General features: G+C 49.8%; 1 protein-coding gene across 3 annotated transcripts in view; it reads left to right on the top strand.

The window, feature by feature from the left end:
- LOC308584738 (lipase member M-like) overlaps positions 1-12,660 on the top strand; it is a 37,381-nt gene that overhangs the window by 17,756 nt on the left and 6,965 nt on the right. For 2 of the 3 annotated variants that reach the window (XM_081189751.1, XM_081189750.1), the window contains exon 10: positions 2,350-2,918. The exons of the other annotated variant lie outside the window; for it this stretch is intronic. In XM_081189751.1, coding sequence (XP_081045877.1) covers positions 2,350-2,583 — 234 coding nt within the window. In that variant the 3' untranslated portion in view covers positions 2,584-2,918. Of the gene's footprint in view, positions 1-2,349; positions 2,919-12,660 lie in introns of those variants that run through there. 3 annotated transcript variants of the gene reach the window in all.

Here is a 12,660-nt window from a genome sequence, read left to right as displayed (position 1 = left end):
CACTGCCTGTTCAAAGTTTTTGATCGCATCAGTCATCAAGTCCGTCTTCTCATGTAGCTGTTCCAGTAGGGCACTTGTTTTACAGAGAGCACACAGCAGAGCTTCTGAATACATTGTCCTGCAAGGTCAGAAGTCTATTCCCACGATCGTAATCTGTAACACCTGCAAGCTCCCCGATTCAGAATTAGTTACAGTTTCACAGGCTCCCTCTAGGGGAAAAACCTTCTATTCGTTCTTTTCTTTTAAAGACAAATCTAACAACAAAGTTTCCTTTTTCAGATATTTTGTCAATATTTGTTCCTTTAGAATGCGAAGCGGAACAATGGAATCACTATGTTTCTCTTCTTTTAGCTATCTGTCAAAAACGTTTGTCTCTGGTCTATGAGCTTCAAAAAAGATCAGTCTTGACACCCCGCTCCAGGATCAAGATGGTGGAAAGTTACTTTACTTTAGACTCACTTCTGCAGGTTTAAACAGTCTGGAAAAAATCCCCCCTCTTCTCCTGCTTCCGAAGGGGGTTCAACAATCTTAAATGATGAAAGTTAATCCTTTACAAGCGATTTTCTGAGCTCTAGTTTGCCATGTCTTTGCTTTAATCTATCTACAAAGAAACGGAAGGCTGACTTCCTGTTTAGACCTTCCCGTTTCAGTGCCAAATTGAAATAAACTTTTAAGTCCAATTTTCCTTTCTGCATGCAAGTCCTTATTTCTAAATTGTCCGAAATTTAAGTACTCACAGGTGATTGTTTTAGAAGCCAAATTGTCCTAGGAAAAAGGCAGTGCTCTCCGGCAATGGCTGTGCGGCTTCGCTCCACGGAAGAAGCAGTTGACTCTCAGCACCGTGCCACTTCCCCCTCTTCGCTCCGGAGCCCGTTATTGGGTTCCTTTGCGGGTTGGGGGGGCGCTAAAGGTGCACTTTGGCACTGCTAATGCAGTGGTTGGACTCCATTGTCTCTCAAGACAGATCGATACCAACATTGTAAACCTAGATCCCATACCTCTCCTGGCAAATCCTTTATGCTTCCCACCAGTCCTTGTGCAGCCATGCCTGGACACATGGCTGAGGTCCCGGATTCCATAGCCCAAATGATCACCTAAAGAGCACCAGATAGCACTGGCAGTGACAAACCAGCCTGACTTCAGCACCTCAGCCAGCATGGGAAGTAAATATGTTTAGCCCTAGATCAGCAGAAGCAAACTCAGTTCTTTCTTTTAGTCTAGATGGTTCTATTTTTCAAGTGCTTTTTTTGAATGGAAAGCTGCTCATGCTCAGAATGTACTGTATTTTTCGCCCCATAGGGCGCACCGTCCCATAGGACGCACCTAGTTTTTTTGGGGGGAAATAAAGAAAAAAAATTATTTCCCCCCCAGGCGCGGGGCTGGCGCGGGGGAAGCCCGAGCTTCCCCCAATCCCAGCCCCGAGAACAGCCTGCTATCCGCAAGCCTAGGGAGGCCAGCGGTAAGTCGTGCTGGTCTCCCCAGGCTTCGGAATGCAGGCAGCTCTGCGCAGCCATTGGGAGGTGGGCGCGACTTCACGCCCGGCTCCAGATGGCTGCGCTCGCCCCGGGACTGGAGTCAGCTCTGCGCAACCCTCTCGCTCTCCAGGCTTCAGCGAAAGCCTGCATTCGCCCCATAGGACGCACACACATTTCCCCTTCATTTTTGGAGGGGAAAAGTGCGTCCTATAGGGCGAAAAATACGGTATGTGTTCGTGTGTGTCCATATGTGTATATACATGTGTAGGATGTGGGTGGCGCTGTGGTCTAAACCACTGAGCCTCTTGGCCTTGCTGATCAAAAGGTTGGCGGTTCGAATCCGTGTAATGGGGTGAACTCCCGTTGCTCTGTCCCAGCTCTTGTCAAACTAACAGTTCAAAAGCACTCCAGTGCAAGTAGATAAATAGGTACCACTGCGGCGGGAAGGTAAATGGGTGTTTCTGTGTGCTCTGGTTCCTGTTGTGATGTTCTGTTGCACCAGAAGCTATTTAGTCATGCTGACCACATGACCCAGAAAGCTGTCTGTGGCAAATGCCAGCTCCCTCGACCTGAAAGCAAGATGAGTTCCGCAACCCCATACTTGCCTTTGACTGAACTTGACCATTTCTCTCTCTCTCTCTCTCTCTCTCTCTCTCTCTCTCTCGGAGGGAATCCGCCATTAGCCGATGGCGCTGACCTGGAAGTCCCCTCAAGCCAGTCAGCCTTCACACATAAGTCAAACTAATGCTCAAGGAACCATTTCCCCATAATTTTGATTCTACTGCATTTGAACCATCGGGAGGTCAAGAAAATGTAAAAATCTAAGATTGGTAGGTGAAGCTCATTTTAATCATTCTGATATTTTCATCCACAGACCACTCCTCCATTCTATCAAATCGAAGACATGTTTGTGCCAAGTGCTGTGTGGTATGCCGGACATGATATTATGTCAAATAGAAAGGACATTCAGCTGTTGCTTCCTCGAATCTCTAATTTGGTTTTCCATAAGTATATTCCTGAATGGCAGCATTCTGATTTTTTATGGGGTCTGGATGCTTCAAAGAAACTATACCCTGATATATTTCATCTGATGCTGAAGTACAAATAAAATGTTACAAAAGTCATATATACTGCATATATTGGGGTTGCCATATGTCTGGAATTTGCTGGACCTATCCGGAATACTGCAGTCAGAAGTAGTGTCCAGGCAGAAATTGCTAAAATGTCCAGGAAAATCCAGATGTATGGCAACCCATGTCGGACTTGTCATTTTTGGTGATTCTCCTTAAAAATTCTTTCACGAATTTGCCAAAAAAAATCACAACAACTTTTCTGTCTGGATTTTAACTGCTACAAATATGCCAACCCCAATTCCATGTGACTGTAGATGCTGCAATAGGTCTGTACAATGTGTATATATGATCAATTTGTTAATTACTTGTTTCTCACCATCAAATTAAATCTACCTGTTTGCAGTGACACAACTGATAGTAGAATTCCTTGATTATGCATTGCAAAAGCATAATTCTTTCTGCAAACGCCTCATCTTTTAGGCACAATTTAGATATTACCTGTTGTTCTCATTTGACGGAGATCTTTGTACATTAGAGGTTCTTAACCTTTGAGCAGAGGCGGTCAACACTAAAAAAAGCTCTCCGGGTCTCTGATTTCGCTAGATCGCTAGCCAGTGAGCTCTTGAAGGCAAGCTCCTGACAGCCACTGGCCTAATCTAGCAGGCTTTTATTATGTTCTTATTAAATACAGGCATCCCTGTCCCATTTCGAGGTTACACTAGGAGGCAGGATTTTGACTATGTGCCCATGGCTCAATGGGGAATTGTGAGCATAAACAAGTACTGTGGGTTCTTTCCTCAAGACTGGAGTGGGTGCAGCTGACTCTTACATTTCTACCAAGGCTTTCAACATGACCACAGTCCATTTCAATCAGGGGTTAGGCCCAGTTTTGGCACAGAAATTCATTTGGTCGCCCTGTATGATGACCTCTGTTGAGAAAGAGAGACAAGGCAAACATGTCCCTGTTAATTTTTTTCGACCTCTCAGCAGCTTTTGATACCATCAGCCGTGATATCCTTCTGAAGCACTTTACAGTGGTTCCAGTCCTAATTGGATGGTCATTCCCAGAGGGTGTTGCCTGGGGAATGTTTTTCAGTCCCATGAAACCTTCAATGTTTGGTCCCACAGGGCTCAATCCTATCTCCCACATTGTGTAACATCTACATCACGGGTGTCAGACTCAAGGCCCGCGGGCCAAATCCGGCCCGGCAGACCTCCTCATGCGGCCCGTGTAGACGCCGCCGGCCGCCAGCGCTTTTTTTTATTCTCGCTTTTTTTTTTAAAGGAGAAAGCTTGTGTGTATTCATTGAGGGAAAGACCAGGGCGGGGCGGGGTGGGGTGGCAGCACCGCACATTCAGAGAAAAGGAGGCCAGCCCTGGGGGCGGTCTGATGCTTTTATGTGACTGACTGGCTCGAGGTTGTGCAAACAAGGCTGGGCTTTCCCTCCGCACGAAATCTGGCTGCCGCAGTGCCGCCTCTTCACTTTATCGCGCAGAAGGCGAAGCGCACGGGAGTCCGGCTCCGAGCAGCAAAGCGGGAAAGGAGGAACGTGCCATCCCACCCCTTTCTCCCCCCCCAGGAGAGAAAAATGCCAGACAAGCCATAGTACCTTCCTAAAGGAGGGCTCTCCCCTCCACGCTGCCCAATAGCAAGCCACGACCATTCCTGCTAGCCAATGGCGAGGCGACAGAGGACTTTTCCTTTTCGGGCGGTGGCGTTTTGGCGCGCCAGCCGAGCTCGGGGGATCAGAGCGCCGGATTCACGCCTGCTTAGCGGCTCGCTCTGCAGAGCTTTCTCCGAAAAGCAGTTGTTGCGGAGAAAGAGATATCAAGTTATAGGTTCCTCTCTCCGCGCCTCCCCGGTTGGCACCAGCGGCAACCACGTGAAAAAGCGCGCTGGTTTCTAAAGAAGTCTCGTTCCTCCCAAGGCACGTGTTCACTTTTTGCAGAGAGGCAGTTGCAAGGCGAGGAAAGCTCCTGGTAATCATAAAAATCCCATAAGGATAATTAAATTGGGATGGGGAAACTAGCTGGGAATTGCATTAGGGCCACGATCCGCAAACCGCTTCCTCTGGAGCAAACAAATAAATCCCAGTGGAACTTCGACCTTGCTTGTCGACATAATAGAGTGGTTGCGCCTGTCGCAGGGTCTATTGTTCAAAAAGTGGCAGTTTAAACTATTTGCAGGCTACCGATCCACATCAGCCGCTAACGCAACGTAAGGAGTTTGTGGATTGGTCTGAACGTGACCATTTGTGCTCTGCGAGCAACCCCTCGCTGGGGAGAGGCTGTTTAGCGCGGGAAAGACTCTTGCCTTAACCCTTGCAGAGCCGCTGCTAGTCAGCCGTGCTCAACCCTCGCTGTCGCCAGATATGGCTGGGAAAGACTCTTGCCTTAACCCTTGCAGAGCCACTGCTAGTCAGTGCCTGGCAGTGCCGGGCTAGATGGACCAATGGTCTGAATCGAATTGTTACAATACTGATGAGACAAATACACCAGTCGATGGCAAGCCTTTATTCTGAATGTGGCGGTGATTTGGAATCACTACCCTGCTCCAGTTTCACCTTGTCAGTCACTAATGTGGATTAAAATGCCACCCACACACGCGAAAGCACGTATTGGAAATCAGGCTTTGGTAGTTACAGCACGTTAACGAGTCTTGAGTAAGGTACCAGTACTTACTGCCTGGAATAAAATTGGCGTGATGCATGTGGGTACTGGGAAGACAAAAGCAAAATACTGCTAGATACAGGACTTACGGGATAAATAATAATAATAATAATAATAATAATAATAATAATAATAATAATAATAATAATTTATTTATACCCCGCCCATCTGGCTGGGCTTCCCCAGCCACTCTGGGTGGCTTCCAAAAGAATATTAAAATACATCAAACATTAAAAGCTTCCCTAAACAGGGCTGCCTTCAGATGTCTTCTAAAAGCCTGGTAGTTGTTCTTCTCTTTGACATCTGGTGAGAGGGTGTTCCACAGGGAAGGCGCCACTACCGAGAAGGCCCTCTGCCTGGTTCCCTGTAGCTTTGCTTCTCGCAGTGAGGGAACTGCCAGAAGGCCCTCAGTGCTGGACCTCAGTGTCCAGGTAGAACGATGGGGGTGGAGACGCTCCTTTGGGTATACTGGGCCGAGGCCGTTTAGGGCTTTAAAGGTCAGCACCAACACTTTGAATTGTGCTCGGAAACGTACTGGGAGCCAATGTAGGTCTTTCAAGGCCGGTGTTATATGGTCTCTGCGGCCGCTCCCAGTCACCAGTCTAGCTGCCACATTCTGGATTAGTTGTAGTTTCCGGGTCACCTTCAAAGGTAGCCCCACGTAGAGCACATTGCAGTAATCCAAGCGGGAATTACTTACATTATTACATTATTACAAAACACAGTAATAATTGAATGCAGTGGCAATAATTTATGATAATAAAGAGTGGACACATAGTCCTACAGATACAACCGGCCCTTTGAGGGTGACCAAACTGCTGATGCGGCCCCCGATGAATTTGAGTTTGACACCCCTGATCTACATGAAACTGCTGGGTGTGGTTATCTGCAGGTTTGAAGTATGTTGTCAGCAGTATGCTGATGACACTCAGCTCTATTTCTCCTTTACATCTGCAGGTGAGGCAGTGGAAGTGCTGGACCAGTGTCTTGCCTCGGTAATGGACTGAATGAGAGCCAACAAACTGAAACTCAAACCAGATAAGACTGAGGCACTGTTAGTGGGTGGTTCCCTAGACAAGATGGGTCTGAAGATGGTTCGGAAACTTCAGCTAGTGCCGAATTCAGTGGCCTTGTTGCTCACCAGAGCAAGACGGTTTGAACATATTACACCAATCCTGGTCTGACTGCACTGGCTACCAATTAGTTTCTGGGCCCAATTCAAAGTGCTTGTTTTGACCTATAAAACCTTAAACAGTTCAGGACTGCAATACCTCAAGAACCGTCTCTTTCTATATGAACCTACCAGGTCCCTGATGTCATCTTCTGAGGCCCTCCTTCGTGTGCCTCCTCCCTGAGAGGTCCGGAGGGTGGCAACACGAGAATGGACCGTCTTTGCAGTGGACTCAGACAGTGTCATAGCTAGGGCTTTTGTTGCCTAGGGGCAGTCACAGAGTTTGCCACTCTTCTCGCTGTTCCTCATCTGGGAGCCCTGATGGCTTGCCACTGTCCTCCTCTCTGCTCCAACCATCCTCCCCCCTCGCTTCCCAAGGGGCAGGAAAGAAGGTTCAAATGCCCACTGGGCCATGAAGCTCACTGGGTGACCATGACCACTTCCTCTCTCAGCCTAACCTTCCTCACAGGGTTGTTGTGGGGATTTAATGGGGAAAGGGAGAACATGTGTGCCATCTAGAGTTCCCTGGAAGAAAGCATGGGCATATAAATGCAGTAAATAAAATAATAATTAACTGCAATTGCACATACATATACACAGCGTAGGTGTGAGCTGGAATGAAAAGTAACTCATTTGGTGCCGGCATGTTGCTCAATTGCTCTGTGAGACTTGCTTCCGTTTGTCAGTCGATCCCTTCTTCTTGGAGCAGGGATCGACTGACAAACGGAAGCAAGTCTCACACCACAAAGCAACAAAGAGCTGTGACGCAACATCCTGGTTGACTTCCCGTGGAAGCCCTTCCCTCAGACGTGTGAAACAGAAAGGTTAACCCTTTAACCACCACACTCTACACTCTTGCACTGAGAAGATTAGCAAGAAGAAGAAGAGGAAGAAGAAGAAGAAGAAGAAGAAGAAGAAGAAGAAGAAGAAGAAGAAGAAGAAGTTATTTATAGATTGAATCCATGTTAGTTATGTTAGATTTCTGTGTGTTCCCACTGTGCAGTGCTTTGAGTCACAAGACTCTGTTTACATTCCAGAGACCTTCCAGACTGTTGGAAGTCTCACGGGAGACAGGAGGCAGATGTGATGTTACTGGTTTCCTGTTCCTTTGTTTGTTTCCGTTGCTTTCTGCCTTTCACAGAGAAAGCATGTATATTGCTTTTCTGTCTGCGTAGTTAGTAATAAATCTCTTTAGCCATGTAGCTCATACTATCTCATCCTTCTGCATGCTGCTGTATACTCTGCGTAATGGGGAATGTGCCTGGAGCCTTATCAAAGGCTCAGGTCGTTAATCATCGGAGGAGGAGATTTGGAAGGCTCAACCAGAGGAGTTGTTCGGTCGAACGCAAATCCGACAAGTTATACTCAGAGTAGACCCACTAAGGGGTACGAATAACTTAGCCCTGTTCATTTCAATGGGTTTAGTGTGTGTACAACTTATGTGGATACAAAATAATGATGCTGATGCACAAAGGACACAAAAAAATGTAGACATAAAATTATATACCACTTAATATAAAGATCTCCAGGTGGGTTACACTTTTTTTAAAAAAATGCAAGGAAGTATTTGTTGGCTATTTGCAGATTAGTTGCACTGCAGAGAGCTTGCTGGGGAGGCCACACATTACAAGGAACACAAAATAACTTTAGCTAGGTTTTACAGTGGTACCTCGGGTTAAGTACTTAATTCGGTCCGGAGGTCTGTTCTTAACCTGAAGCACCACTTTAGCTAATGGGGCCTCCTGTTGCCGCCGCGCCGCCGGAGCACGATTTCTGTTCTTATCCTGAAGCAAAGTTCTTAACCTGAAGCACTATTTCTGGGTTAGCGGAGTGTGTAACCTGAAGCGTATGTAACCCAAGGTACCACTGTAATAACAAAAGCAAACTCCTTTTACACTAAACATATCAATAAGCATGACCCATCCACCAACCCAACCCCCAGGGTACTGAGAGAGCAAGGTGCTGCTCTTTATATACTATACTCAATTGCTGACACAGCTTAATTAACACAACTTAACAGCACCTGCTATACTGCTTCACAGCTGTAAAACTAGGTCATGTTATTTGCTCTGTCCCTTAAAGACATACACATCTTGTGGAACAATAATGAACCTTCAAATTTAAAGAGACCATTCAACAGTATTATGTACATTTCAATGCTTTGTAGAGACTTGCCATGATGGGTATGTGATAATCCTTCTGTCTTAACCATTTTGTTTGCTCTGCATCTCAGAGTAGACCCACTAAGGGATGCGAATAACTTTCATTTCATTTCAATGGGTTTAGTCTGAGTACAACTTACAGGTGTACATGGATACAAAATAATGATGGCGACGCACACAGGACAAAAATAAATAAATGTAGATATACAAATTATATATCACTAATTTAAAAATAAATCTTCAGGTGCGTTACATTTTTTTATTTAAAAAATGCAAGGAAGTGCAATGTACATTTCAATGTTTTGTACAGACTTGCCATGATGGGTGTGTGATAATCCTTTTGTCATAACCCTTTTGCTTGCTCTGCGTCTGTTTCATAATTAACAATGCAGAAAGACACGTTGTCAGGGCTGCCTCAGGTCTCAGCTCACAAAAGACCAACGCCAAGTTCTTCTTATATACAAGGATGTTTATTGCAGTTCATTATTGGTTCCACAACCGAGGCGCGCAGCCCCGCGTCTCTTCCTTAGACATTAGAAGTCCCCTCTGAATCGGTCCCTCCCCTACACCAGTTTAATAAGCTAACGCTGCTCCACCTTTTTCTCTCTTTCCTTTTCCGCAGGGTCTTTCTGCCCGCCGGGGTTCCTCCCCTCCTGCTTTCTCCTGAAGCAGAGTCTCCAGACTGCTCTTCCCCCCTCCTGCGGGCTTTGGGACCTGGCTCCTCCTCCTCCGGGCTCCCTGTTCTTCCGCGCGCCTCCTCATTTGAACTTGGCGCGCGCGCCCAACCTCTGACCTTCCTTTTGACAGTTATGCTACTCCCCTCACTGCCTTCCTCCCCTTCCGGGAGAACGGCTTGCTCTGATCCTTCCCCTTTCTCTGTCGCCGGAGCTGCTCCCTCTGACACACTGGAACCTCCCCCTCCCTTGCTGCGCTCTGGTGGGGAGGCTGGCCCTGATTCCCAGCTGCCGCTTTGGGGTCCCCTGCTGGCCCCCCACTCCTGACACTTTCCCCCTGGTGCTCCCCTTGCCCTTACCACAGGCGCCCCCTTCTGGGAATCCTCTGATTCGCTGGAGAGACTCATGGAATCCCCTGCGTCATTGCTATCCTCTTCCTCACTATCCTGGGATTCCTCTCCATCGCTCTCCATTTCCTGCCTTCCCTGTGCCTCTGTCCCTGTACCCCTGACATCCATCCCCCCCTCGAAGCCCCCCCTTCCCCCCTCCCGCTGCCCGGGTGCAGGTTCCGGAAGCTCCTCAGTCGCTGGGGTAGATCTTGGATACAGTTCGTCGACGTCAATCTTCTCTGCTTCCAGCTCATTGTATGTGTGCTCGAAACCAAGGTCCTCTCCCAACACGTCCATGTCCTCCCCTCCCCCTGTTTCTTCGGACGATGCTGTTTGCCAGGGCCCCCTCAGCAATCTCCTGCGCCACTCCTCTGGTTGGTCGTCCCACCAGTAAGAGCGATCCATGTCCACCCCCGAGCACGATCCCCTTGGAGGACTCGATTCTGGCGTGGTCTCCTCTGCTGAGGAGAACCCCCGGAAGGTGCTGCCTGAAAGCGTGGGCGTAAAAAGCCAGCCGTCGAAAAATTCCGCTGGCATGGGCCTGTGTGGGAAGAGTGCATGGAACTCGTCCTTAAGAAGGGGTTCCTCCAGAGCATAGCCCGGCACCCAACTATTGGCACTGGCCGGGGTACCCTCTCTGGCGAGGAGGTATTCTACTCCCTCCTCCCCCCATCTCGAGTCCAGAATTTCCGTGACCTCGTTGAGTGTCTCAGCCTTCGGTGACTCCCCCCCCCCTTGGGACTCCCTGCGTGGGTCCGGTGCCGTCCCTGGCTCCTGAAACCTGTGTGGGGCTTTGTAGGGCGTAAGCACCAACCTATGAAAGACCGGGTGCATTCGGGAACCTTCTGGGAGGGTCAACTGATAAGCTACGGGGTTGATCTTGGCCTCAACTTGGTATGGCCCCAGCTGTTTGTGTCCTAGCTTCTTCTTGGCTAATGACTTGGTAGGCGCCGCCTGGGCTGCTAACCATACCCAGTCCCCAACCTGTATGTCTTCCCCTGCCCTCCTGTGCCTGTCTGCCTGCACCTTGTAGGCGTGTTTAGCCAGCTCTAAGTGCTGTCGGAGCTCCTCGTGGACCTCCTGCAATTCTGCGGCCAAATGCTCAGCTCCCTGCGTCTCTCCCTGCACCGTCATCTCCACTCCCGGAAAGGTTCTTGGATGCCGCCCATTGTTGGCGAAGAACGGCGTCACCCCTGTGGACGCGTGCTTCGTGTTGTTGTAGGCAAACTCGGCCATCGGCAAGTAGTCCACCCAAGTCGCAGGCTGTTGATTGGCGTAACAGCGCAGGTACTGCTGCATGATGGCGTTGACCCTCTCCGCTTGGCCGTTGGTCTGCGGGTGTCTCGCCGACGCTAAGTTGATCTTGACGTTCAGGATACCCAGGAGCTTCTGCCAAAAACTGGAAACGAACTGGCGACCGCGGTCGGACAGGATGGATCGCGGCAAGCCGTGCACCCTGAACACGTGGTCTATGAACGGTTTGGCGGTCTGCTCCGCCGTCGCCACCTTCGCGCAAGGAATGAAATGCACCATCTTGGTGAACAGGTCTACAACCACAAGCACCGCCGTCTTGCCTCGCGAACTGGGCAGATCAGTGACAAAGTCCAACGCCACCCTCTCCCATGGTTGCAGTGGCGTCTCCAACGGTTCCAGCAGTCCCGCTGGCTTCTGGTGCACTGGCTTGGACCTTTGGCAAGTGTCACACCTGGCGACGTAGTCCGCGACCTCCCCTCGTATCTGGGGCCACCAAAAGTCTCTGGCCACTAATTCCGCCGTCTTTTCCTTGCCGAAGTGGCCAGCGCTGGGTGCGTCGTGCAACTGCTGCAGAACCTTCGCGCGGAGATCGTCTCCCGGAACGTAGAGAGCACCTTTACAGGTTAGCAGGCCGTCGCGTATCTGGAACTCGTCGTCCTTCGCTGTGCCTCTCCGCACCCCTTCCATCTTGGACTGTGCAAACGGATCCGTCTGCAGCGCGCGACGCACCGCCTTCAGGTCCACGGCGGCTGAAGCGCACACCCACGCCTGCGGTGCAAAAATGTGCTTGGCTGCCACAGGTGCCGCTTCCTCGAGATACTGCGGTTTCCTGGAGAGCGCATCTGCTATGATATTGTTGTCGCCTGGGATGTACTCAATCCTGAAATCGAAGTCCGCAAAGAACTCTGCCCAGCGTATGTGCCTCTGGCTCTGTAGCTTCGCCGTGCGCCAGTACTCTAGGTTCTTGTGGTCCGTGCGGACCTGCACGGTGTGCTTGGCTCCGATGAGGAAGTGCCTCCACGCCTTGAAAGCCGCGTGGATGGCCAGCAACTCCCTGTCCAAGATGGTGTAGTTCTGTTCCGACTTGCTGAGCTTCCGGGAGTAGAAAGCGCAGGGCCTCCAGTTCCCCTGCGGGTCTTCCTGTAAAAGGACGGCCCCCACCGCTCTGTCAGATGCGTCAGTCTCAACCCTCATGGGCCTGCCGGGATTCACGTGTAGCAGCTGTTCTTCGGACGCGAAGAGACTCTTAAGTCTCCTGAAGGACTGCTCCGCCTGGTCCGTCCAGGTGAACTTCTTCTTCTTGGAGCTGAGAGTGTCCGTGATAGCTGCTGTCTCCCTGGCGAAACCCCTGATGAACTTGCGGTAAAAGTTGGCGAAGCCGACGAACCTCTGGACCTCCTTCCGATTTCGCGGGCTTTTCCAGTCCAACACCGCGCGGACCTTGGCGCTGTCCATGGCTAGTCCCCTGTCGGACAGCCTATAGCCCAGAAAATCCACCTCCGTCACGTCGAATTGGCACTTCTCCAGCTTGGCGTAGAGCCTGTGCTCCCGTAGCCTCTGCAGGACCTCCTTAACGTCGCTCTCGTGAGCCTCCGGCGATTCCGAGAAGATCAGAATGTCGTCGAGGAAACATACGCACTTCTTGTATAGGAGTCCCGCTAGCACGTGGTGCATAAAAGCTTGGAAATAGTGGGAGCCATTCTGGAGACCAAACGGCATAACTCTGTATTTGTAGGTGCCCAACGGCGTGAACATGGCCGTCTTCCACTCATCACCCTCTCGCATGCGTATG

The sequence above is a fragment of the Podarcis bocagei genome (assembly GCF_964188305.1).
Source record: "Podarcis bocagei genome assembly, chromosome: 4".
Classification (NCBI taxonomy): Eukaryota; Metazoa; Chordata; class Lepidosauria; order Squamata; family Lacertidae; genus Podarcis; species Podarcis bocagei.
This window is presented reverse-complemented; position numbering and strand designations above follow the sequence as displayed.